Raw genomic sequence first — 25,409 nt, 5'->3', positions numbered from 1 at the left:
CTTATATCTCTCAAATATTGAACATATCATTCTCATATGAAACTTCCAATTCCACACTTATATCTTCTTAAGCATTGCATATTTCACAAAAAGCAACAAAACATAAGATAAAATGTAAACTTTCAAGCAATAATTAGAGTTTGGGAAAATTTGTGTCTGTCACCCAGACACAATTTCCAACATGTAAATCTTTCTGATGAGACTGATAGTGGTTTTAACCAATGTGTGGTTTTTACCATATATAATATAATATGGCAGTGATAAGCATAATTCTGTGAGCTAGCATTTTCCAAATGACCTGTACACATTTTGTTACAACACCATGCATGGGTTAAAGAACCACTTAAAGTACAAGAAAACCAGTGGATTTTTTAAAAAGTTCTAAGAAGTTCGCTAATATTGTTCATACTGCAACTTCCTTTTAAGCAATTACCTCTTGTCAAGTTTTGCTGTAGTATCAAAGAGGTCATTCACAATTATTTTAAAAAGCTATTAAAACCTCGTCCTTTTTCCTGTACACATTTATGTGAATCATACTTCCTTTTAACATACTTCAACCACGAGAAACAATGTGAATGTAGAAGAAAATATGATGGCCCAGTCATTTTCTATTAGACCAGACAAAGAAGATCTACCCCAAAGTAGGACAAAATCATTCTTCTCATTTTTTTAAATATAGGGATGGGGTTTTTTTTCTTCATAAAAATGTCACTTGTGCAAATATGTAGTGGATTTATTATTGTTTTTAAGTGAATTAATAAATGACATTTTCTTTATTTTAATTCCTGTATGAAAAGCACAACTAGAAACCACATGTTTTTTAGAATTCTCAAATTTTAATAGTGTCAAGAGGTCCTGAGACCAAGAAGTTTGAGAAACTCTCTTGTAAAGGTCTGACACAAAGGGAAGAAGGCGGTAGCTCAGAGGCACTGAAAAAGAAGGAATTTTTCAGTCAACAATAGCTATTCTGATTTTTCTGCTCACAATAAAAATAGGTCCTTAAAAAATGACACGGTGTCTAGTTTTATAATGCACTAAAGCTGACCTTAATATACTCAACAGTTTCTAAATTACAGTCTAATATATATAAATACCTAGTATGTGCATGTATCACTAGGAACACTCTAAATTAACAGTGAAGATTAAGACAACCAAAATCAAATTCACTTGCCCAAATAAAAAGCTATCAAGTAGAAAGTATTTAAATTATTTCACACTACAGATGAATGTTTTGCTTAAGGAAAAGTAAGTCACACTGAGTTCTATCCTGACAAAAATTAAATTAGTCATTACTACTTACTGTCCCTCAATGAGCCACGTGCACTTTGTTTTATATTTATAATTCCCAGGTCCATCTGTTACAAACCCAGAAGATCCAGTTAATCTGTAATTGAAAAAGAAAAACAAAAATCCATCAAAATTTCATGTATTAGTACTATTCTTCTTAATTGTCAATGGAATTCAAGGTAAGCACGGTGATGCATTAATGCCTACTAACTCCGTTAAGTGTTATGGCTGTGTAATCATATTCAGATAACACAAATTGGAGAGAACAAATACTTGCCATACACTTAAGAGAAAATAGGAAGCAAATATATTAAAACCACAAAAAAACGCCTAAATCTTTCTAGCTGAAAAGGAAAGTCATACCATTAAAGTGGTCACAAGAACTGTAAGTTAGTTTTTAGAAACTAAGATGACACATACATAATTACAGTTGTAGGCATATTCAACGCAATGTAGACAGCTGAAGTGCCATCAGAGTCTCTAGCTCTGACTCTGAGGTGCACCCTCCCTGGCTCCACAATCAGTGCATGTCAGTACCTGCTGTCCCACACTTGTGCCACGTCTGACATAAATTAGTATTTGTGGGTCTTGCCAATATGACGGGATATCCTGGCATCTCACAATACTTTGGTCCAGACCCTGATGTTTGACTATCTTCTCAGATGTTTGGTCACTTGCATTTTTTTTGCTACCAAATAAATGTCTTTTTCAAATTCATATGTAGGAGTTCTTATGTTAAGGATTCATTCCATTTTAAGGTAAATGTATCAAAATATGTCTTCTGGGTTTACTTTCTATACCAGCTGCAACAGGGAGTGTGGTCACCAGACAGTCTCCAGCTGCCAGCTCTTCTAGAAGCTGCCTTGCCCTGGGCCATGTGCTTCCCAGAGCAGCCCACATCAGAGAGTACAGTATAAACAGTGAGGCATTCCAAGACAATATGGGACATTTTGACAGGCAATTTTTGCTCCAGAGCTTCCTTTTGTCAGGCTGGCAATAAAGCTCACCTTCCTCCTTTGCCCAATGCTGCTTCTTCCTTTCACAAATGCTGTAACCAACTTGCCCCAAACTTCATGTCATCAAATGGTTCCCAAAACCAATCTTTGATAGATACCCAAAGATACCCTCCTCCCTCTGGGCTTCACTATGGTTAGATATTATAGCTGCAAGGATAGCTGTCAATCCACCAGCACCAAGGATGACAAATCAAATAAACGGTCCCAGAAAAGTGGTAGCACCTACCACAGAGACCATCCTCCTTTAGACTTCCAATTTTATGGATAAATCAATGTCCTTAATTTATTGGTTACTCTTTTATTGTATGTGTACACACACATATGTGTTTCCTTGAATCTTTGTTTCGGTTTCTTAGAGCTCGACATGTTTTATGACTTTCTATAATGCTTGTTTCATTGCCAAGAGTTTCTATGCCCTTCACATGGGCATGCTTAGTTGTTCGCAAGTCAGTTTCACTTTTAGAAAAGAAATAGGTTATTGTTATTTTTGATATTTACTTAGTCACTATAAATAAATGCATTTACTTAGTTTTACACATAATAGGCCTGATCAACTAAAGAACAATTCTCCTTTCTGCATTTATTTCTTCAAGTACCCTTCCCCCACACACACCAAGATAAAAACTACTGAACACTTCAAGCATTCTGGACTACTTTTCCTCATACATAGATGTCCATGCCTGGTTCTCTTTAATCATTTCTTTTTTGTACAAATTAATTACTACACAAAATTTTCTGCATCTTCCAGTTCTCACTCAACAAAACTTTGTGGGAATCTCTCCAATTAATCAAGAGCTAGTCTAACTTACTTTTTTTCATGTAGTGTAATATGTAATAGTCTAACCGGAGGAGGCATTATTGTTTTCTGCCTTTCACCTACTAACTTTCACTTTGTTTTCAGTTAGCTGGCATTATGCACACTGCTGCAATAAATATCCCTATACATATGGCCTTACTTGTACTTTTATTTCTAAGAATATAATCTTAGGAGGAAGATTACTGGGCCAAAAGGAATATGAATTTTAATTTTTAACTAAGTTGCCAAGTAATTTTCCATGCGTCTGTTAACAATTTCTATTTGTGCCAGCAGTATATGAGAATATGCTCTTCCCACACTCGCTCTGGATTGTGTATTTTTGTTTCTTTTAATTTTCACCAGTTTTTAATTTGAAAATCCCTTTCTTCCAATGAATGGCCAGCAAATGGTTACTGACAATTGAGAGAGACTTGAAAGGAGAAAAACAGGAATATCAACCTAAAATTTCAGGTCAAGTTTTATAGCATCATTTGTGAGCTGGGAATGGACAGTGGTCCTGCCTGTTCCCACAGCACAGGAAATCACACAAAGGAGTCAAATTGAAACATAAGAACATTTCAGTGATACAAAGGTCAGAAAAAGAAATGAATTCCATGCTATTACCAATTTCTCCATTCAGAAGATACTGAGAACAATTAGTCCTGGAAACAAATATTGATACAAAGAAAAGAAAGGAAGCTTTTACCGCAGACTAGTTTCAAAGGAGCCACCTACAATTACTGCTTTTGTGTTATTACTAGACAAGGTGCTAACAACTTTTCTTATCAGTTAAGATTTTCTCTATGGTCAAGCATATGGGAGCATAAACTTTGATCAAACTTCCTTTGATTTTTTTTTTAAGATTTTTTTTTGTAATGCATATAAGAACTGGGGTGTAGGCCAGAGGCTGGGGGTGTGTGTGTGAGGATTCACCAGAGACAGAGTGGGGAGAAGAACAAGCAGATCTACTGAGATACACTGCTGAGGGGAGCAGTGGAAGAGACAGGACAGGTCTGCTGAGCCATGTGGGTCAGCTCCCTGGCTGGGGATGGACATCGTTCTGCAGTGCCTTGCAGAGAGCTTGACAGCACTGGCACTTTGACTCCTGCACACCAGGGAGGCCCTCCTTTGACATTAAAAAAAAAATTATCAAAGAAATATAAATACTATTTTATAAATGCACATATGTTAAGTTTCCTGAATGTACTATTCCATTTATATTCTTATGACATTTCTCATTGTTTTAACAATATATTTAGCTATTAAGCCATAAAAGCTATGACCATCTTCATCATTTGTTCTTCTTGTCATAATAACGCACTTATCTAGTTTGATATTCAAATTCCACCTTGTCCATTGCTATGTAATCACTGATACTTTTGGTTACTGTTTCCCTAGGCCTTAGATCTTTATCCAACTCTTTACCTTCCATATTTCTTTTTGAATTTTCAAATTTCTTTTTTCTAAATAGGATACGGTTAGCTTTTGCTTCTTAACCTTGTCTGACTGTGTCACTGACCTAAAAACACCTATTTACATTTAATGTAGTGCCTGCCACACTAATTTAATACTTTCCTAACAAATTTTTCTTAAACTCCAGAGTCCTTTTCTCACTTTTAAATCAAAATCTTCTTGAGAATTGTCCAATCTGACAACACCCTCAACTCCTAATTTCTTAACCCACTGAAATTGGACTTTTATCCTCAACCCTCCTTTGAAATTCTTCTCTTAGGGTATACCAGGGTGATCTCTCAGGTTCCTGTTTACTTCACTTTCCCCTGCATTTGAAATAGCTGGTGACTCCCCCCTTTCTTAAAACATTTTCTTTAATTGTTTTTCATAATCTTCGACTTTGGATTCACTAGGAACTTTTCCTTCACCTTTGATAAATCACCTGCTCTTTTCCAGTCTAACTGCAGGAGTGTCCCAGGGCTTCAATTTCAGTCTGCTTTTCTATCTGAATTCCCTTTGTCGGTGATCTCATACTGTTAAAGCTTAAAATACTACCTATACACATTTTTAAGAACAATATTTTCACCTCTGCAATGGTAACACCATTCCCTTTTGTTATCCCAGAAAAAAATTAAGTAAATACAAGCATGTCTCTTGTTTAAAAAAAAGATTCATTTTTTTTCTTCCCAACATTCATAACTATTATTTTTCTTGGCTTATTACAATTGGCTATGAGCTTCATTATGACATGAGAAAGAATTGGTGATGACTGTATCCTTCTTTTATGCTTAATCTCGGGAGAAACTTTCCAATATTTCACCAAACATATGAAACCCCTACCAAATTAAAAAAGTGACTTTCTATTCTAAGTTTACAAAGATTTGTATCATTAATAGAGTTAAATTACCTTCTTAAAAAAAAACTGTGTCTAGAGAAATGATTGTTTATAATTCTGTTAAGGTTGTAAATGATACTGATATATTTAAGTAGTTCATTTTGTGGGGTTCTAACATAAATGGTATTAAGTTTTTAATTCCAATTCCATACCTTCATCACAGATATGTAGTTCTCCTTGGTGTTTTTTGTTTGTTTGTTTTTAGGTTGGTTTTATATGGTGTGCACGGTTTCTTGGCTTTATTAAGTTTCTCTTGCTTAATTTGGTAAGTTTTCAGTCAATATTTCTTTCAAATACTATTTCAGTCCACTCTCTTTCTTCTGTCATTCTAGATCTCCAACTATACAAATGTTTAGATCCTTTGTCCCACATATCTATTTTTTTTCCTAGTCTGTTCTCTCTGTTGTTAGATTGGGTGAGTTGTGTGATTCTGTTCTCAAGTTTACTAATTCTATGTTCCTTGTCACTCTACTACAGAACCCATCCAGCGAGTCAAAACCAGTACACCTTCTTACAGACTTTCAGAGTTCTCCTTTGGTCGTCTTTTGCATCAATTCCAGGATTTATAGTTGTATTTAGCAGACAAAAATAAAAGTATGTTTATACCATCTCTGTACCCTGAGTCTCCCAATGAATAAAGTGTTTACTCTCTCAATTTTCAGTCAATTCTCTTATTTTGTTAATGAAAAATAGAGTCACAGTTATTAAATTTGTCCATAGTAAGCAATGGTGATCTTGCAGGTCTTGACAATCCTGAACACAAAGCTTTCAGTGGCTTCACACTTTTTATGCCATCTTCGACACGTACTTGCCATCCACCACTCTGTCATGTGAAAAACTGGGGAACATTCACACTGGGCCCAGCATTTGCCATGGACAAAGATACTGGGACCTGTCTACTTCTCGGTGAAATTCTCATTGTCAAATTTCTTCCCACGCATGGACTCACACCAGTGCTACTCTGGTGTGGAAAGCCACCACTCTGCCACATAAATCCTGGAATAATTTTGTGAAAGCAGTAACTTATACAGCAAAATCCTTTATTCCCCAGTGCTCAGACCATGAAAATTCTCTGCTGTCTTTGGAATTCTGTCTGCAAACAGCTTGAAGGAGATGCAGCCCCAGAGCTCGGCTTTGCCAGTGATGTTGATGAACATGGTCAAGCTGACCAAGGCTTTGCAACTAGGTCAGGAGGAGGCAGCAGCTACAAGTGGTCGATTTCTTTATTTTTATATTTCTAGTTACTTTTTTTGAATACCAAACTAAGCTTCGTAAGTATTTATTATATTTTATAATTATAACATACTATATAATTATACATGGCATATATCTATATTATCAAATATATAAAATCTAAACAAATAACTTGAATCAATTGTTGATGCTGCCTTTCTCCAGAGATTTATATTTGCATCTAATAAGCAATAAAGCTAAGGGTAGCTCTCCCTGGTGAGATGAAGGGCTAAGGTAATCTGAAAGGTAGGCTTCTGCCTTGGTGAGAGCAGATCTATTTTGAGTCTCTCCCAGGCACAGGAGGGAGTTGATCTTTCAGGGTTCTCAACTACATGCCTGAGATGTTTTTCAATGCCCCTCTCTTTTACAGCTCCTAAACTCCGAATTCTTTTCCCAGCTCTGCGTGATGAGTAAAACCTCTGCTTAGAATCTCTACCTCTCTGCCACCACTTTCTGCATAACTACTGCTGTATATGTCAAATCCTCCAAGGGAAAACCTGTATGGAAAGTTGGTCTCATCCCTCTAGCTTTGTTTCTCTCCAAAAGTGCTAGCCTCTTAAGTTCCTGTCATCTGCCTTACTCGTCTTCCAAAGCCTTAACACATAATTTTTAAGATACATATTTCCCAGCATTACCAGTTGTTTTCAGTTGGGAGTGTTGACTTTGAAAAAGTTACCCTACCGGGCCCTCCCTGGTGGCACAGCAGGTTAGGACACAGCACTGCAAGCTAGCTGTGGTAGCTTCAATGCAAGTTCGATCCCCAGCCCCGGAGGTGACCCACATGACCCAGCAGACCTCTTTTGTCTCAGCCACTGCTCCCCTCAATAGTTACTTTGTAGATCTGCCTGTTCTGCTCCCCACTCTGTGTCTGGTGAATCTTCTCACCACCCCTGCACCTCTGGCCTGTATCCCAGTTCTGTATAAATATATTTTTTTTAAATCATCTTTAAAAAAAAGAAAAAGAAAGTGTTACCCTACCACCGATGAAAACAGAAATCTTTCCCCCACCGCCCTGCAACTATAGCTTGTTTTATGATATGAAAAGATGTTCCAGGCTTATTTTATAGATTTCTTGGCTCCAATCTGAAATAAGCCATTTTCCGAGCTTCCCTAAGTTCCTATTAGTGGAAATTATTATTTAGAGAACAGAATCTGGCACCAGAAGTGCTTAAGGCTACTTCCATTGGTTTCTGGGATTTTCAGCAGAGAGAACGAGGGAAATGTTTTTTAAAAAGAGAATACATCATGAGTTCGTAATCAAATTTCCAACTCGAAGTTAAGATCCCAGGATTCTCACCTACCTCCTCTTCACTGCATCTCTTTTTCATCCCCAAATCTACGGTCTCAACCCAATATAATTATCCAGTTGCTTTACCATATAGCACATTTCTAGCATAACACCACCAATATTACTACTAAAGTAAGATCACTAAAAACATGTTTGCAGTTCCTTTTCCCGTGGTGGATATCCCACTAGAAACACACAAATTAGTATGTTTCAAAGTCACTTGAAATACTCTATTGCTTCACCTTAAACCTGAAAAACATTTAGGCTCATTTATTTCATTGTTTCCTTTTACATTTGATCTTTTTAGGGACTGCTTTTTCTCTCATTTTAATTTACCTTGGTTTTATACTATGGTAAAATATTTGCTTGATTCTAGAGCCTAATGTACATGTACATTCAGAAAACTAGGTTCCATCCTGTTCCTTCCCTCTTAGAGCAACCATTTTTATTAGTTATCGGTTTACCATTTCTTTGGGTCTTTGTATATAAAATATGTATGTACCTATTTGTAGGCTCCCCCTTCTTCTAAAAGGTGAATAGTATACAATACCATTTTTCTTCTTGCTTTTTGTGTATTTAGCAAAATACTCTCCATATGACCACAGAAAAACAGAGTTCAGTTCCTTTGAACACCTACTTTGTTTTTAGTACTCTTTTGTGCCCACATGCTATATTTTACTTAACCAGTATGATCTGAGCCCAGATTAAACTGCTCTTGAATTTTGTTTTGTAATTTAAATACACATAAAAACTCAAACGTCTCACCCTGCTGACTAGATAAATAAGGAATTCCAGTGTTTGCTGTCACAACTTTAAGCAAAGAAATTATAGACAAGAAACAAAGTACACTAACAAAGCCTGTGCCCAAACCCTTGCTGCAAGGTTCTCAACTAGAATAGACATCAAAATCACCTACTGAGCTTTAAAAAACATAAATGACAAGCGATGGTGTCCCAACAGAAACCTCTCTGGTAGAACCCAGCACTGCCTTGGTGTGTTTACAAGTGATTCTAATACCTGCTCCATGTACAATTGGGATTCCTAGGTTTTTGGCACTAATGCTAAAAATATGTCCACATTTCAAAGTTTCATCTTCAGTCAGAAAATTTTGACCTAATTCCTTAAAATCGAAATACAATGATGTAAGTACATCATAAATTTTATTCATACTAATGACACTAAACTTCAACAATTATAAGTACATGTCCTAGTTATTCAAAAAATTAATTCACATTATAAATGATATAACATTAAAAAATGATTGCTATAGACTGTCAAGGGAACAATTGCTTTGTTCAAATCCTGGACTCTGTCCTCTTGTCTGGGATCCACTTTCCCATTATACCCCTCTAGTTAATTCCACCTGCACTCATGGCTTCATTTGCCATCTAAATGCTCATAACTGCCCGTTATATTCTAGCTCAAAACTAGAGCCATGTTTCAGACCCATTATTTCCTCTGTAAAAAAAAAAAATTAAGTCATTAAATTCCCTTTTTCATTTACCATTTTCTTTTTCACCATTTTATCATCATTCACTCTATTTTCCAAAACTTTGTATCAATTATTTCTTTACATTACCCTAGTGATTCATTCTATAAACCCATTCTCATGTTTGCCCCTCTTCCATCTCCATTGCCAATTTCAAAGCCCTAGTTCAAATTCCCCTCACCCTGTCCTGGTCTTCTGCAATGGCCTCTTCACTAGTGGCTCAGCCCAGCTCCCTACCCTGACCCCCAGGCTCCCTGAAGAGCCACCTGTGAGCTTCTTCAGAGGCCAGTGTGATCACCTCAAAACTTACTTGGAAATCTTTGCTTGTAAACATTAGCGCCACATGCAAGGTCCCTCACAATCTAACCGAACTTGCCTCTCCTGCTCCATCTACAGCCACAGCTACCCACACTGAGCACTGAGCACCCCAACTGTGCACTCCCGTCCCTCAATTAACCTGCCTGTAAGTCCCCATGCCTTAGTACATCTTGACTCCTACATCTAGAACAACTTCCCTTCGTTCCTCCCTCTTGCTTCCCCACCTAGAAACTCCAAACTACCCTTTCAGAGCTCAGTCAAATATCCACTGGAACTTCAAATATGTCCGGTGTTTTTTATGCTGAGTTGAGTGATGCCTTCTGTGTTTAGGCTTATCACGTGGCCTGAGTATTACAGATACAGAGGACTATCTCTACATTTTCTCCAGTGCCTGAAACGCCACAGATGTTCATGTCACATTTGCTGCCTAATGAATACCAATACTGATTCCAGCAAAGTTTCACAATAACAAAAATGTTCTTGTAATCAGGAAGTTTACTACAATGAAAGCACAGGAGAGTCACGTGCCTATAGCCATGACACACTGAGAGAAGAGCACTTCAGGACCTAAAGAACTGGAGCAGACATTTGAACACTGATTCTCTAGGATGTACTCTATACCTCAGGTAAGAAGGGGACTTGAAGATGCCTGATAATTTGGTTCAAAAACCAGGAGAATCTAATAGTTTACGTAAGCATTCCCTTAAGCATCCATATGAAGAGAGATTGTACTATTTTCTAAATAGAAACAAAAGCCCAGAACACAGAAGGGCAATGCAACAGTAGGAACTAAGAGTTTCAGATCTGACAGAATCCAACCAGACGTCATGAAATATGGCTCTGACACAAGCTGTATTTGACTTTGCTCTGGTGTTCCCTGCATTTTCTATGGAGCTTCAAGAGTTGTCCTTAGCTAATAATGTCAGATGTGAAGTTAATTTTATGGAGAATTCTCTATTCCCACTGAACTACAGTCCCAAAAATGATAAAATGGCTTATTCTCAGAAATTCAAAATGCTAGTGGCCTCTGTTAGCTTTTTTCTCTATTTTATCCCCTTCATCAAATGTATCACCAATTTATGGTATAACCACCAGTAAAGACTTCCTTAGATTTATACTTTAATCCCCATCCCTACTGCTACACTCTACCGCAAGAACAAAATAATTCGTGCTAGTATGACTGCGAGAGCCTTTGGTTATCTTCACAGCTTCCAAGACTTGTCCACAAACACTGCTAAACACCCCATAATCAGAACAACATTCATAAGCACTCATATCACCATGTCCCTATTTTTGTCAAGTGTTTACAATGACTCCACACAGACTATGGAATGACATCTGAACTCCTCATTCTAACACTCTGACCACAAGGCAATCAAGCCTTCTTTTCTTACCCTAAGTCATTTCCCATCACTGTCCCTCAAATGCTCCAGATCCATTCTCATGTCTGTTGTGTTCCTGTTCATACCAGATTCTACTTCTCTTCCTGAAAGCCACTCCAGAGAATCTGAGGCGCTCACTCTTTCTCCCCTTCCCTCCCCCCATCTAAAAGATCTATGTTCTGGATCTTTCTTTTCTATCCAATAATAATCTCTCAGAGCCCTGAATATTAGGCAAAAATAAACATAAACAGAATTACATTCAACCAAAGACCAATCTTACAGGCAATCAGCTCTTTTAACAACATCTCTTTCAGAGTCCATGTAATTACGCAATAATGAAAGGAAAAAGTAATGAAGTAGAATAGAGACAAAAGAAGCTTAAAGGATCCCGATATTTAATTCCAACTGCTCCTAACCATCTGACACCTTTTATTTGCATAACACCTTCCACTTTTCAAAAAAATTTTATGGCTATTTAAGACTACAAAAACACACACCATCTGGTTCCTACCTACAAATGTAGGGTGAAATACCAGCAGTCTTAGATAAATTTTAGAAGAATTTAGTGATAGTCTAGAAGTGTAAGTAAGAAAGGAAAAGACCTCAGTTTCGGAGTGAGTAGTGTGATATGTGCTGAGAAAACTGAAGACCAAACAGGCGTGGGAATAAAAAAAGCAAGGGTTCTATTCGAATGTTTCAAGGCCCAGGAACTAAAAGAAATTTGAATATGATGTATAGATAGATACACAATAAGATTGAGTGCAGATATACAAGTATAGAGTAAAGTGTGTACTCTCATTTTTAGAGATCAACAGAAAGGAGAGTTGGCAAATGGGAAACAGAGGTGCTAGAATCCAGAACAAATTTTCAAAAAGGAAGAAACAAAATGTTATGAAGTTTAGTAAGATGAAACAGAACTAATCACTGAATTTTGGAAGCTTTCAGTTAGACAATTTCTTTAGTGTGCCTTTTTCCCCCCACGACTTTGACAATTTTAAGAAACACTATCAAGCATTTTTTAGAACATCACTCAATTTGAGATTGTCTGTTTTCTTGTGGTTAGATCAGAGTTGTGGGCATTAGGGAACCACATGTTATCAGGGGCCATGTGATCTCCTGATCACATTATGTCAGCATGTCTTATCACTGCAATGTTAATGATCCTTTGGTTACCACAGTGCTTGACAGGCTTCTGCACTCAAAAATTACCATTCTCCCTCATTCTATGTTTTATCCTTTGGCTAAGAGTCATTCAACCTATACTCAAGAGGGGTGAAGGAGAGAAATTAAGCTCCACATCCTAAAAGGCGGAGTATCTACTTAAGTTATTCAGAATTCTGCTGAAGATTTATCTCTTCTCATCATTTATCTATTTATCCATTTGTTTATATGTAATTTTTTTTTAAAGATTTATTCATTCGTACAGAACTGGGGTACAGGCCAGAGATGTGGAGGGTGAGAGGATTCACCAGAGACAGAGTGGGGAGCAGAACAGGCAGATAGACGAAGTACACTGCTGAGGGGAGCAGCGGGCGGGTCAGGAGAGGTCTGCCATGCCATGTGGTCGCCTCCGGGGCAGGCGGGAATTGAACTCATGCTGAAGTGGTTTTAGCTTCGTAGTGCAGTGCTTTAACCCACTGCGCCACCAGGGAGGGCCTACATGTAATTTTTTTTAATAGTGAAGTAAGTCAAACCACTCATGAGATCACTGTTGCATATGTAGTCCCAGGGTAAATATTCATGATACATAAACCTCTATAGAGCAACTTAAAAGGACAACCCAAGAAAGAAATGGAAAAGGAAAAAAACAGCAATTGACTAAAATAAATAAATAAATAAATAAACCCTGTGGCATTTCAACATATGAAAATATACTTATTAGTGATCAAGGCATTTCCTACTCATTCAACTTGAGCAAAAACAAAAACTAGGACACCCAAACAAGAATGATGGGAATAAAAATTGGACCGATCCCACTTAAGAACAACCTAGCAATATCTAAAACTGCAGCATTATTTACAACACCAGCTATAACAAGCTAAGTGACTGAAAAGAGATGACTGGACCAGGAAGATGGAATATATGTATACACAATGGAATATTGGTCAACGACCAAAACAATTCTTGCATTTGGGGCAAGGATAATATGAGAGGGATAAGATTATGCTAAGCAAAATAAGAGAGAAGGAGAAAGACAAACATTGGATGGTGCCATTTATGTGAGACTGTATAGAAACAAAACAGAGGGTCAGATAAAAACCAAGCCAACAACAAATCCTAGAAATCTGACTGTAGAATGGAGGCTGCCAGTGTGAGAGGAGCGAGGGTAGAGCAAGGTGGGAAGGAGGCACAACGGGCTGGCACACCACTACAGCACCTTGGTGGTGGTGTGGTGTGGGAACATCATGAAGGGTGCGATCCTACACTCCTAAGTCATATACATTACGTAATTAAAAGTAAGAAAATAAATGGAAGTGCTTTGATCCAGCAAATGTACCAAAGAATAGTCTTAAACTATAAGAATGACATACAACACCAGGCCAGCTGAAAGGGGAGACACTTCTAGACAGTATCTTCTATGCATTCTCCTTCCTAAAAACCCATAGTCTTGCTGGTCTCCCTTCACAACTTAGGGAAGAGTTTCTCCTCTGGCAAAAGCAAAAGCATTCTCCAGCCACCTTCCACCAGAATGTAAAATTTTCAGGACACCCACTTAATTTTAGGCTTCTTCAAAATTTAAAAATTTGTATATCAAGACTCACTATAAAGAAAGTGAAAAGCAACTAAAAAGTGACAGAAAATTATTTGCGCACGATATATCTGATCCGACGAAGATCTAATATCCAGAACATTGAAAGCATTGTTACAATTCAACAATAAAAAGACAAATGACCAAATAAAAATGGGAAAAATGTTGGTGCAGACATTTTTCCAAAAAGAAACACAAATGTTCAACAAGCATATGAAAAGACACTCAAAAATCAATAATCCTTAGGGAAACACAAATTAAAGGCATGAGATACCAGTTACACTCACTTAGGATGGCTCTAAAAGCAACATAATAAAAATGTAGAAAGTAAGAATTGCTGAAAATGGATCCCTCACACTCTGCTTGTGGGAATTAACTGGTGCAGCAGCTATGAAAAACAGTCTGGCACCTCTTCAAAAAGTAAAACATGGAGTTGACATATGACCCAGCAATTCCACTCCGAGGTATATGGCCAAACGACATACAAACACATGTACATAAGTAGGCACAGCAGGTGGATAAAACCCATTAAATGTAATGGATAAATAAGATGTGATAAGTGCATATAAAGCACCATTATTCAGGCATGAACAGAAATGAAGCACTGATATATGATACCATTTGGGTGAGTGTTGAAAATATTACGCTAAGTGAAAGAAATCAGCCACAAAAGACCACACACACACACACACACACACTACACATATTGTATAATAAATTTTATATAAAAATCTAGGATAGACAACTCTATAGACAGAAAGTAGTCTATGGTTATTGGGCTGGGAAAAAGGAGGAATAGGAAATGACTACTAACAGGTATGGGATTTCTTTTTGGTATAATGAAAATATTCTGGAATTGAATAGTGATGATGGCTGTACTACCTTTTAAATACACTAAGAAAATCACCGAATTGTACATCTCAAAATAATGAAATTTATGGTATGTGATGTGCAGGTGAGTAGACAGAATTCATAGTCTAGAAAAAAAATTAAATGGAATTAGAATGCAAATAAAAATTGAAGTCAGAAAGTAGAGACACACAAGAGAAGTAATAAATATCAATGTCACCAGTTACACTAGTTACTCCTGGTAAAAAGTAAAGTGAGCAAGATTAAGGAGAGGTAACACAGGAACTTTGGTTGGTATTGGCAATATTTTACATTACATAATTAACAAGGTAGTAATTATAAAAACAAGGAAATTCAGTAAAGTTAGGTTATTGGTACATAGATTTCATTTTATTATTTTCAGTATCTTTTTTATCAGCTTGAAATAATTCTTAAAAAGAAGATAAAGTTAAGCCCAGAATCTGAACCAGCACCTCACATGACTGCTTTCAAGCAATCAATTACTTTGTCAGAGTTGGTCAGTGTTTCTCAACCAGCAGGCCAAACAATGTTCCAATTAAAAGATAGTCATGGCATTTATTAAAAGAGAAAACAATATTTAAATACAAATTGTGAAAGGGCATAAAATGAATTTAATTCTCCAAATCTGTCTTGAGATCATCTTGCTAAATCTAATCAAAACCCTTATGCAGTCTAGTAACATGCCTCTAGGACTTCAAAAACCAATGTTAACAGGGAAACATTGCTCACAGTCATACCCAGCTTCGCATTTTCATTCAATTTAGAAAAATGATCCACTCAAGAAAAGATGCTATTTGCAGAGAAACCATTATAAATAAGATTTCTGCTATCATTTTATCATTTAGAAACAAAACACAAAAAAATCCTAAGAAATCATTTGAGTATTAATGCATAAATGCCAAATATTAGGGCAGGAAAGTTGTCTAGTTTTAGAGCACAAAGCAGAGCAAATTAAATCTCTATTTTAATATATACCTGACCCCCAAATTAAACGTAACCTTTCAGTCTGTTTTAACTAATGTTTTTCTTCACACAATTAATGTAAAGTATATTATACAGCATTTATCACAAGAAGATCAAATTTTCCTTTTGACATTATAAATACTACAAATATTAAAATGTATATTATACTAAGAAATTACATTTTATTTAAAATCATAGTATCAAAAAGTGATACTTTTAAAAAGATTTTTTCAAACTCCTTAGAGAGTCTATAAGATCATACATTTTTGTGAAAGAATTTGTGAATCAAAAAATACAGAAAAGGCGGCTCTCCTCCCTGTCCGCCTATGACTATACAGAATTTTCTTTTTCCTTTCTCCTTTCCCTAACAAACTTGTCCTTTTAAAATGTTAAAGTACACACTACACACACACACAAAACCTTAATCAAAAGAGGTTTTTGTTTCTTAATAGCATGTGATACAATTCCAGCCCTACTGCCTATAGGTTTATTAATAAACTAGAAAATTCTTACTTAAAATGTTAAAAGAACCAAGAGAAAATAATTGAAAAATTAATTCAACTCAAACCACTACACTGCTAATACCAAATTCGGAAAAAGTAGGCCATTTAATCATGATTAAAATTAACTTTTACAGGTGAAAAGCAGAGCTGAGAAAATACTAAGCAGCTAGAATGACTCCACTTAAAGAATTACAAATTGAAAGTGTGAACTCAAACCAGGGTCTCAAGTGCTAAAAGTGGTTAAAGGGATATGATCAATAAAATGAGGAGAAAGAAAAAAGCAAGACAGTTACCACCTAAAACTTAGGGAAAAATCTAGCTAATTAAATAAGGGACTAGTTTGAGAAAGTATAGGGAGAAATTTTTAAAAAGAAGAAAGAAACTAACAAAATGAAGAGTGAAAATAGTACATAACATTAAGGTAGCAGTCACTTTTGCTACAATATATTTAGGAAATCACTGAAAATGACCCAATAGTTTAAAGTGGGGAACAAGAGAGTAAGGTTCAATGGTTAGTGGCTGATAACTTTCAGATACAATTACTTCAAAAAGTATAACCAGCTTCATTTCACTTTGAGAGACAAGATGGTGTTATACATGAAATCAACATGATTTCTTTTGAACCACAATACCAGATACCTACCTCTGTATTTATTATTTTTTAAATTTTATTTATATTTGCATAGAAGAACTATGTATAGGACAGAGGTGTGGCAAGATGCGAGGATTCATCAGAGATGGAGTGGGGAGCTGAACAGGCAGAGAAATACACTGCTGAAGGGAGCAGGGGAGGACAAGACAGGTGAGGTCTGCTGCACCATGTGGGTCAGCTCCCCTGGCCAGGGATCGAACTCGGGACTAGAGGTAACAACACTGAGACTTAACCCCGAGGCCACCATGGAGGCCCCTTCTATATTTTAGTCTCAAGATAAAGATAACCTACAAACTTATTAAATCAGTAAAACTGTCTTGATCATAAGCAAATTCCTTCTCTGACATATTTATCTGTGCTCAATACTGATGTAAATAAAAAGCATTTGCTTATCTTGGGGGTCTTTTACAGAGGTGAAGTTTAAATGTCAAATTACCTGTTTTCAAATATACTGTAACTTTTGACATTCACACTCAGTTTTTCTTTTTATTTACTAAACATATTTTTCCTTTTACAAATAAGTAAACCCTATCTTCCAGGAATCAGTCAAAAACACTTAATGTCTACTATGTCAGTATTTGAAATAAAGTTTTCACTCAATGTAACCAATTTCACACAATATAAATGTATGTTTTGTTGCTTCCTCCTGGAATTCTATTTCCTTCATTACAAAATTAGGGCATGAATAGCTGCCATTCATCTGGGCTCTGCTAGACTGAAACCCCGTGCAGGACAGTCCTTACTGAAGCAACCTCAAAGAGCCAGCAGAACACATTTCACACAGTGGATCCTTCACAACTCCTCATTCATGACTCAGTGAATTCCTGATAAACTGCCATTACTTTGACAGAAAATTTTCCAGACCATTCCCAATTTTCATCAACACTTACTGCGTATTCACCAAAGGACAAGTTCCAGGAATATGCAGTGATGTCACTGTTCACCTGCCCAGCACTGGCTCATTTCAGGTAATGTCACATGAGTTTTCTTACTCCTTCCCTTGCTCCACCCTTCTTAGTCCACACCATCTAAAGGAACTGAGCCTCCCTGCCAGGCTCTGAGCCTCCCTGCAGGCTCCAGAGCACACGCTCTACTCAAGCCTCATCAGTCAGAACATCCCCATGATGCCGGTCACAGCAGCTGCTTCAAAAAAAACACAAGGGACCAGTGACACTCGTCCCTCCTTATTTGCTACAAGCGCTGAAGGAAGAGTCGCTCTTTCCCTGTAGAGGATGCTAAGTCAGTTTGATTTCATTTCTGGAGAAGCCACATGAAAAGAGTTTGCCTGAGAGGGAAGCCAGTAAAGACCGAGCAAAGCTATGAGATGTCAGGAGTCTAACTGGTCCCCTGTATCAGACACCCAACAAACCAATAACCCCTTGACTTCTGTCAACAAATCTTTTCCATTTTTTGCACTTCAGCTTGTCTTAGTTGGGTGTCTGTCACTAAAAGAATTCTGACAAAAATCCTATCGATAGAATTTACAGACAGACTGTAATCATTTAGCCCTCAAAAGTGCAGCTAACTAAGCAGAGCTGAAGAACAGGCACTGAGAACAGTCTTATCCCTGCTGGAAGTTGGCAATCACACGCAGAGAAACAAAACTATTGCTGGTGGTAAACTCTGGGTTCAGATCCTGAGCCCAATGAGATCAAAACATTGGGAGACTTGGCAGGGAAATGTCAGGAATTTAGAGCATGTTATCAATTCTAAGAGGATAAGGCCCAAACTTGCTGGTATGGATTATAGACTTTGATGAAATGGCTCTCTTTGCCTCTGCTTATTAGAAACTGTTTTACAAGGGACAAGACATACAGTCCTAACTGGCATAAGAATATGCATTGCAAAACCAAATAGTACAGTTTCAGGAAAGGCTTGATCCAGATATTCAGGAAAGCCATATAATCTCCGGCTTTATTTTTCTGTCATCCTTCCTCTTCTATGAGTAGGTCTGACTTCAGGTGGGCTCCAATCACAGCAGCATGCTAGCTCTAGGAATCCTAGGGTTGACAAGCTCACTACCCAGGAGAAAACAAAACTTTTCCTCACAAACACCCACAGAAAAGAGTTATTGGAAAGTTAAAGAGGAGGGGGAAGGTCTTGAGTCTCACACCCTTCTATGCATCTCTCACAGGTTATGCTTAAGTCATGGATTCTGTGTGTCCCCTAAAGAGGTATGCTGAAGTTCTAACTTCCAGTGTCCGTGAATGTGATCCTATTTGAAAACTGGGGCTTTGCAGATGTAATCAAGACACGGTGATGCATGCATATTCAGTATACTGGATGTTCTTATAAGAAAACAGATATGCAGGCACACAGGGAGAGTACCATGTTGAGTATGAAGTGATGGAAACAGAGACTAGGGTGAGGAATTTACAAGCTAAGGGATGCTGGAAATTACAGAAGCTAAGGGAAAGGCATAGAAAAGATTCTCCCCTAGAGTGTTTGGAGAAATATGACCCTGCCAAGACCTCCTGAACTGAGAGAGATTAAATTCTGTGAGATAAGCCACCCAGTCTGTGGTACTTTGCTATAAGCACCCTAGGAATCTAAAATACTAAACACAATAATCTATGATTCTTTGCACAAGTTTCTGCTCCTTTGGGAATATCCTTCTTCACTAAGATCTGCCCAGCGTTCTCTTCCTGTGACACCTTCCACCAGAGGCCCCCAAAGAGTTCCTCACTCCACCATGAGACTAGCACCTGTATTTGTATTATTAAATCCTAACTGCCTGTGCACATAGCTGTCTTCCTTTCAGAATTACAAGCTCTGCAAAGAGAAAGCAGGTTCTGACTCTTGATTCTCACACAGCTGCTTATCTTCAAATCAGGGCACACTATCTAACTTGTAATAATCATTCAGACACTCTCTATGAAATGAATGGGTTGATGATTCAACTCAAAAGAAGATAACAAATGTGATTTGGAAGAATTGGCTGTTGTAGATTACAGAGCACTGCAATAAGCCATGTGGGATCGCACCTATTGATAAGTAGTAGCAAGGAAAAGGAAGAAGAGAAGGCTGGGAGAAGGGTGCTGAGTTGAGCAAATCTGCAGAAAAACTATAAAATAGGTGGATTTGATTAGGAAAAAATGGGGTGGGTGTGAGGAGCAGAAGCCTTCTGCTAAGGGTCACTTTAAGACAGTAATAGTAGTTTCTAAATAGTTTCTAAGCAAGACGGTGACACAACATGTGTTTTCAGGGAATTTATATGACAAAGGGTACAATGGCCTGTGGATGTGGAAAAGACCAGTTAAGGCACAAAAAGGCATCTCAGCAATGAGGTGAAGGGTCAGATGCACTAGGACAACAGGAAGAATGGAAAGTTGAGGGCAAATTCATCAAGACACTGGAGAAGAAAGAATAACAGAAGGAACCAAGGATTATTCCTAAATGTTACCTTTAGTGATTGAGTACGACCTGCAACTGAAATTAGGAAGGACAAAGGAAAAGACCATCTTTAAGATAAGAAGATTGGTCCTAAACACGGCTCAAAATGGGGTGTCAGTAAAACACTCTAATGAATGTTTTATTCTAATAAAACATGCCAATAAATGTCCAATAAAGATGTACAGTAAACAGGAGAAGACATGACAGATATGGAAGTCATTTAGATAAAGATAGCTTTTAATGTCAAAACGTATTGCAGAATTTCATTCCTTTATTCCATAAATAGGTTTTGTGCACTCTGCCCCAGGCACTGATGGAGGCTCTGGGATTACAACAGTGAAAAAAAATACAAAACAGATAAAAATTCCTGCCCTCGTGGAAATTATATTCTACTGGGGAATATACAAAGTCTAAATTTTATTCATGAACATAAATTTAGGCTGATTCTCATTAGTAACTAATTCAGGTTTGTACTACTTAGTACTTACTATAAGAAAAATGTTTCCCTTTTTGTATTTCTTGAATTATTTTCCAGAATTTTCACTTTGCTAGTTAGGAAGGCATTGATATACTCAGTCCAGCAGCCAGACAGGTTCAGGTGATTTGTTTTAATGCCAGCTTTGGTGTTGTGACAAACCTATTTTCCCTCCTGTGTATCTCAGAGTGTTCGTTAGAAATAGGTCAGCCCTTCCAAAGAATGTTCATAGAGGGCGAAAACGGACTGCGAATAAATGTAAGACAAATGGTACAACGGAAAGCATGGGTTTGGGAATGAGATAAGGCCTGAGTTCAAATCCCAATTTTTCACAAGTATGGGACCTTGGGCTTCAGTTTCTCCAAGAGTCAGTTTACTTATTTGTGAAATGAGACTACTTAGAGTCATTCGAAGGAATAAAAAGGAGATTTCTAAAAGGCACTAGATATAACACCTGCAAAAAAGGGGAAATGCTAGAGGAATGGAATTATGATGAGGTATACTACTATGACTGCAAGTGGTGGACACAAAACACACTAAAAAATGCCTTCTGCTTTTCATAGAAAGTAAGCATCAATGTATGGGCTCTGATTCACGAGCTTGCTCTATTCTATCCTCCCAAAAGTTTTGTATAGCAGGAACTGAAAAGAATTATCAATAAATGCATGTTAATTTCACAAATGGGCTTGATATTCTCTTTATTCTCTAACTTGGCATGTCTATCCTCTGAAGAAAAATTTCAATGGTGATGTCACAAAGAGAAAAAAAAAACATGATGACTAAATTAGGAAGATTCAGATCAAAATGAATGAAAGCAGCCATCATGAGGAATCATCCATCAGAGATTCTACAGTTATTTTTATTAAACTGATACCATTAATGTTATCTTCTATAATCAATCATTTCTGTGGTATCTATCATTTTGGAAAAAAATAAGTGATAGTCAAGTGATCTACAACTACACAATAATCCAAATTTTATATATCCTCAGAGTTGTCCAAAATTAAATGGCACAATGTATATGAAGATGTTCGACCAGCTTCCTGGTCTGGAGTACACCACCAGTGATAAATTTAGTGAAATCTGATCCTACATTTCTTTCGACTAGCAAAAAGACCTTATAGCAGCAATTATATAACACAGGATTTATGGAACCAAAAAGCTCTAAAAAACGCACCTATTCGATGTCTTTCCAAACAAGAAAGGTATTCGGTTTAATGTCTCTTAGCTTAATAACAAGAGGTCTGTGAGTAAATCAAGGTATATACTACTATAATCAAAATCAACATTTGTCTTTCTTTACAAAATTCAACTAAAAATGTGATAAAGCTTTAAAAAAAAAGACTAGAGACATAAATTTGTCTCACTTTCATTTTTTGAAAAGAAAATTCCAGAAGCACACAACATTTCATCATCAGGATCAAAGTTGTAACTGTTTGTCCGGGAAAGAGCACTGACACTAACTCAAACTGGCTCAAATGGAACGCTCCCAGTAATCAGGGGAGCCCCTTCACTCACTCATGACACCACCTGAGACAGCCAGTGTCAGGACTGCCTGTTCCCCGCAACAAGTGGCTCTTCTCCAACCCTGGGGACTGTCCGTGCAGACACTCAGACCTGTTTCTCCCTCCCTGGCAATCTCCCTCCTATGTAGGTGATGCCAACACTTAACACCTGTCCTGCCAAGTAGATACCCTGACAGCACCCCAATTTCAGTGTGTACAAAATTAATCTCAGATCTGCTCCTTCTGTGCACTGGTGTCTGTTAATAGTATCTGCACCCTCACAGTCACTGAAGATAGGATCTAGTTTTCTTTTTCTCATCGCCGCCCTCCCCCCTCAACAGCACACCAGTTCAAAGATCTGACTAATCCCTCACAGTACTGTCTAGTATCTATCCCTGCTTCCTGACCCATGCCAACAGTTCCCACCTACCTGTTCACCATCTCATATTTAACATGAGTCTAACTACGCTGGACATCACAGACAAACTATGTCTGTGATGTCTTGCTATGACTGTTCCTCTCCTTTTTATAGGCCCCTACTGCCTACCACTGCATCCCAGACTTTCAGAACTTGAAAGGACTCTCATCTTGACTCAACCATCCATTCGCTTGTTCTAAGAATCTCCTCAAATTCAAAATGCCTCATCTGCAAGGCCAGTCCTGCACTGGCTCCACTCTATAAGGAGATGTTGTAAAAAGGAGAATAAACTGTGTCATGCCACTGCTCATGGACTAAAGGTCAAATTTCTGAGGCACGGCCCCAGTCCATACATCTAGTTTTGCCATGTCCTTCTTTGCTCTCTCTTCTCCAGCCACTTGCCCTGCTACCCAGCCTGCCAAGATCCTTCTCATCACCACACCTGTATACGTGTTGCCCCCTCAGCACTCAACCCCTCAAGCAGGTAATGCCATCTCATCCCTCAGCTCTCAGCTCAAAAGTCACTTATTCAGTCACTAACCTAACCACTCCAAACTCAGTAAAGTCCCACTGTCTCCTGCTCTTTACCTCCACAGCATTAAACAATGCCATAAGAAACTGATTACTGGGTTTCTTACTCCCCAGCTAGAATGCAAGGTCTACGAGAGCAGGACTGTGTGTTGTTTACCACTCAACCTAACCAAGAATAACCTTCACCAAGTGAAGTTGCAAGACTAAGTTCCACTACACCTGGATCAAGAAATCACTTGGTTTCTTGATCCATAATAATAAAAAGCTCATCTCAATGTTCTGAGCTCCCCTGACATTACCATTCCAAAGTTCTCTCTGAAAACATTCTTTCATATAGCCTTCCATAGAAATACTTTACTTTCTGGTTTCCATGATTTTGTTTGCATCCTTCCTTCCAGCTGGAATTTCTCCCCAACTCCACATTTCTAAATGCTACTTACCTCTACTGTTCAAATCCAGTGTCACCTTTTCCTCACAGTCTTCCTGGCATCTCCCGGGCCAGTTACAACTTCTCCACCCCTGAAATCTCCACAGGCTCTCTGTTGCCTCATTCAGGTCTCAGATCAAATGTCATTTCAAAGGAGAAGCGTCTTCTAAAGTTACCCACAGGTTATAACTCTCTATCAGACTATCCCCCTTTAATTTTTGAAATTATTTGGCTCATTTCTTTCACTTATTTATTTATTTGGAAACTGCCTGCTTCCCCCCACTAGGAAGTAAGATCCATGAGAACAAGGTGCCTGTCTTGTTCTCCATATTTCCCCACTCCTCCATATCTAGTATCAAAGGTGCTCAGTAACACCTGTCATAGGCAAAAATGAATTTGTAGCCCTTATAGCCAGGGTTATTTCTGTGCGAATCTTTCTCCTGCTATATTCCAAACTCCTGGTGCAATAGGCCAAAGTCTGGCTAATCTATTTGTTTCTGTGTATTATCTGGATATTGTTGCACAACTGAAGCAAGTAATAGATAACTACTAATTAACTAATGAATGATCGCCCCAAGTACTGCCCTGTACCAGGCCAACTCAGAATTCCATATTCTCCAGAAACCTGAGCAAAGAGGAACCTCCTTCAATGCCTCTCCTGTTCCTATCTGCCACCTCCACGGAGCAAAAGGCTAGTTTCCTCAATTTCCTTTAACCACCACTGGTTTCTCCAAGGCCAGTATCTCACTCACAATCCTAGCCTTTCCCTTTTATCTCCACCCCACAAATCAATTCCAGGGCCTTGTTCCTTCAGAGTACCCACAATCTCCAATAGGTCGGGAAACTCACCAGGTCCTAGGGAACAAGGGGATGTAAAAACGAAGTATTTTAAGTAAGAGTGGCTCGCTCCCCTTTCATACTTTTTATCCGACATAGGCCTAGTTTCAGACACTAGCTCTGATACTCTTTGGGACCCTAAGCTTTCTTCCCTTGTAGCCCACCGCACCCAAGCCGAACACCTTTGGGTTGCTCCTATCCTTGTCTTGCAGCTTTCCATCTTCCAGTACAATAAGACCCCAGGGCAGAGACGATGATTTGCCCCGAAGCAAATGGTCTCAAACAGTGGGGGGCGGCCCTATACTCCCCACTTTCTGTCCGGCATTCGTCTCCGGCCTGGAGATAACCTCGAGCGCCCGGCGGCTCCTGCTCCCCCTGGGCCCGACCTTCCCACAGCAGCACCACCACCCCCACTCACCTGAATCGGCCCCCGCAGTGCTGGCACTGCTCGCCCACCCAGCCGGCGGGGCAGACGCACTGGCCGGTGCCAGGGTTGCAGCGGCCGCCGTTGACACAGGGCCGGTCACATTCTTTGGCCTCGGCTGCAGCAGAGCCCGACACCACCGCAGCTGCCGCCGCGGCCTCGGCAGCCCAGGGCAGCAACAGCAACGACGGGAGCAGCAGCGGCAGTAGCAGCGGCGGCAGCAGCCGCGGGAGGCGCAGCCCGGACCCCAACCCCAGCCTCCCAGTCCCGATCGCGCCCCGATCCCGGCGCCGCTCGCCGTTCCTGCCCGTGGGCGCTGCCGTCGCCGCCGTCCTCCTCAGCCTCGCCTCAGTCGCCGGCGCCGCCGCCACCATCTTCCCGGGGCTGAGACGGCGCCCCGCGAACACATACACACCGCACGGCCGGCTCGGCTTCGCCTGGCCGTGCGGGGAGGGGCTGTACGGACGGTGGCTCGGGCGGCCAATCTGGGGGCGGGGCCAAGCGGC

At 38.8% G+C, this 25,409-nt stretch overlaps 1 protein-coding gene across 2 annotated transcripts in view; it reads right to left on the bottom strand.

Moving 5' to 3' along the window:
- ATRN (attractin) overlaps positions 1–25,357 on the bottom strand; it is a 100,412-nt gene extending 75,055 nt beyond the window's left edge. For both annotated transcript variants that reach the window (XM_012728267.1, XM_004687360.2), the window contains exons 1-2: positions 24,898–25,357; positions 1,301–1,384 (exon numbers count right to left, since the gene is read on the bottom strand). In XM_012728267.1, coding sequence (XP_012583721.1) covers positions 1,301–1,384; positions 24,898–25,277 — 464 coding nt within the window. In that variant the 5' untranslated portion in view covers positions 25,278–25,357. The remainder of the gene's footprint in view (positions 1–1,300; positions 1,385–24,897) is intronic.
- Positions 25,358–25,409: the final 52 nt, after the last annotated feature.

Source organism: Condylura cristata, unplaced genomic scaffold (assembly GCF_000260355.1).
Source record: "Condylura cristata isolate star-nosed mole 26May11 unplaced genomic scaffold, ConCri1.0 scaffold00022, whole genome shotgun sequence".
Taxonomy (NCBI): Eukaryota; Metazoa; Chordata; class Mammalia; order Eulipotyphla; family Talpidae; genus Condylura; species Condylura cristata.
Note: the sequence above shows the minus strand (reverse complement) of the source record. Positions and strands in the feature narration are given on the sequence as shown.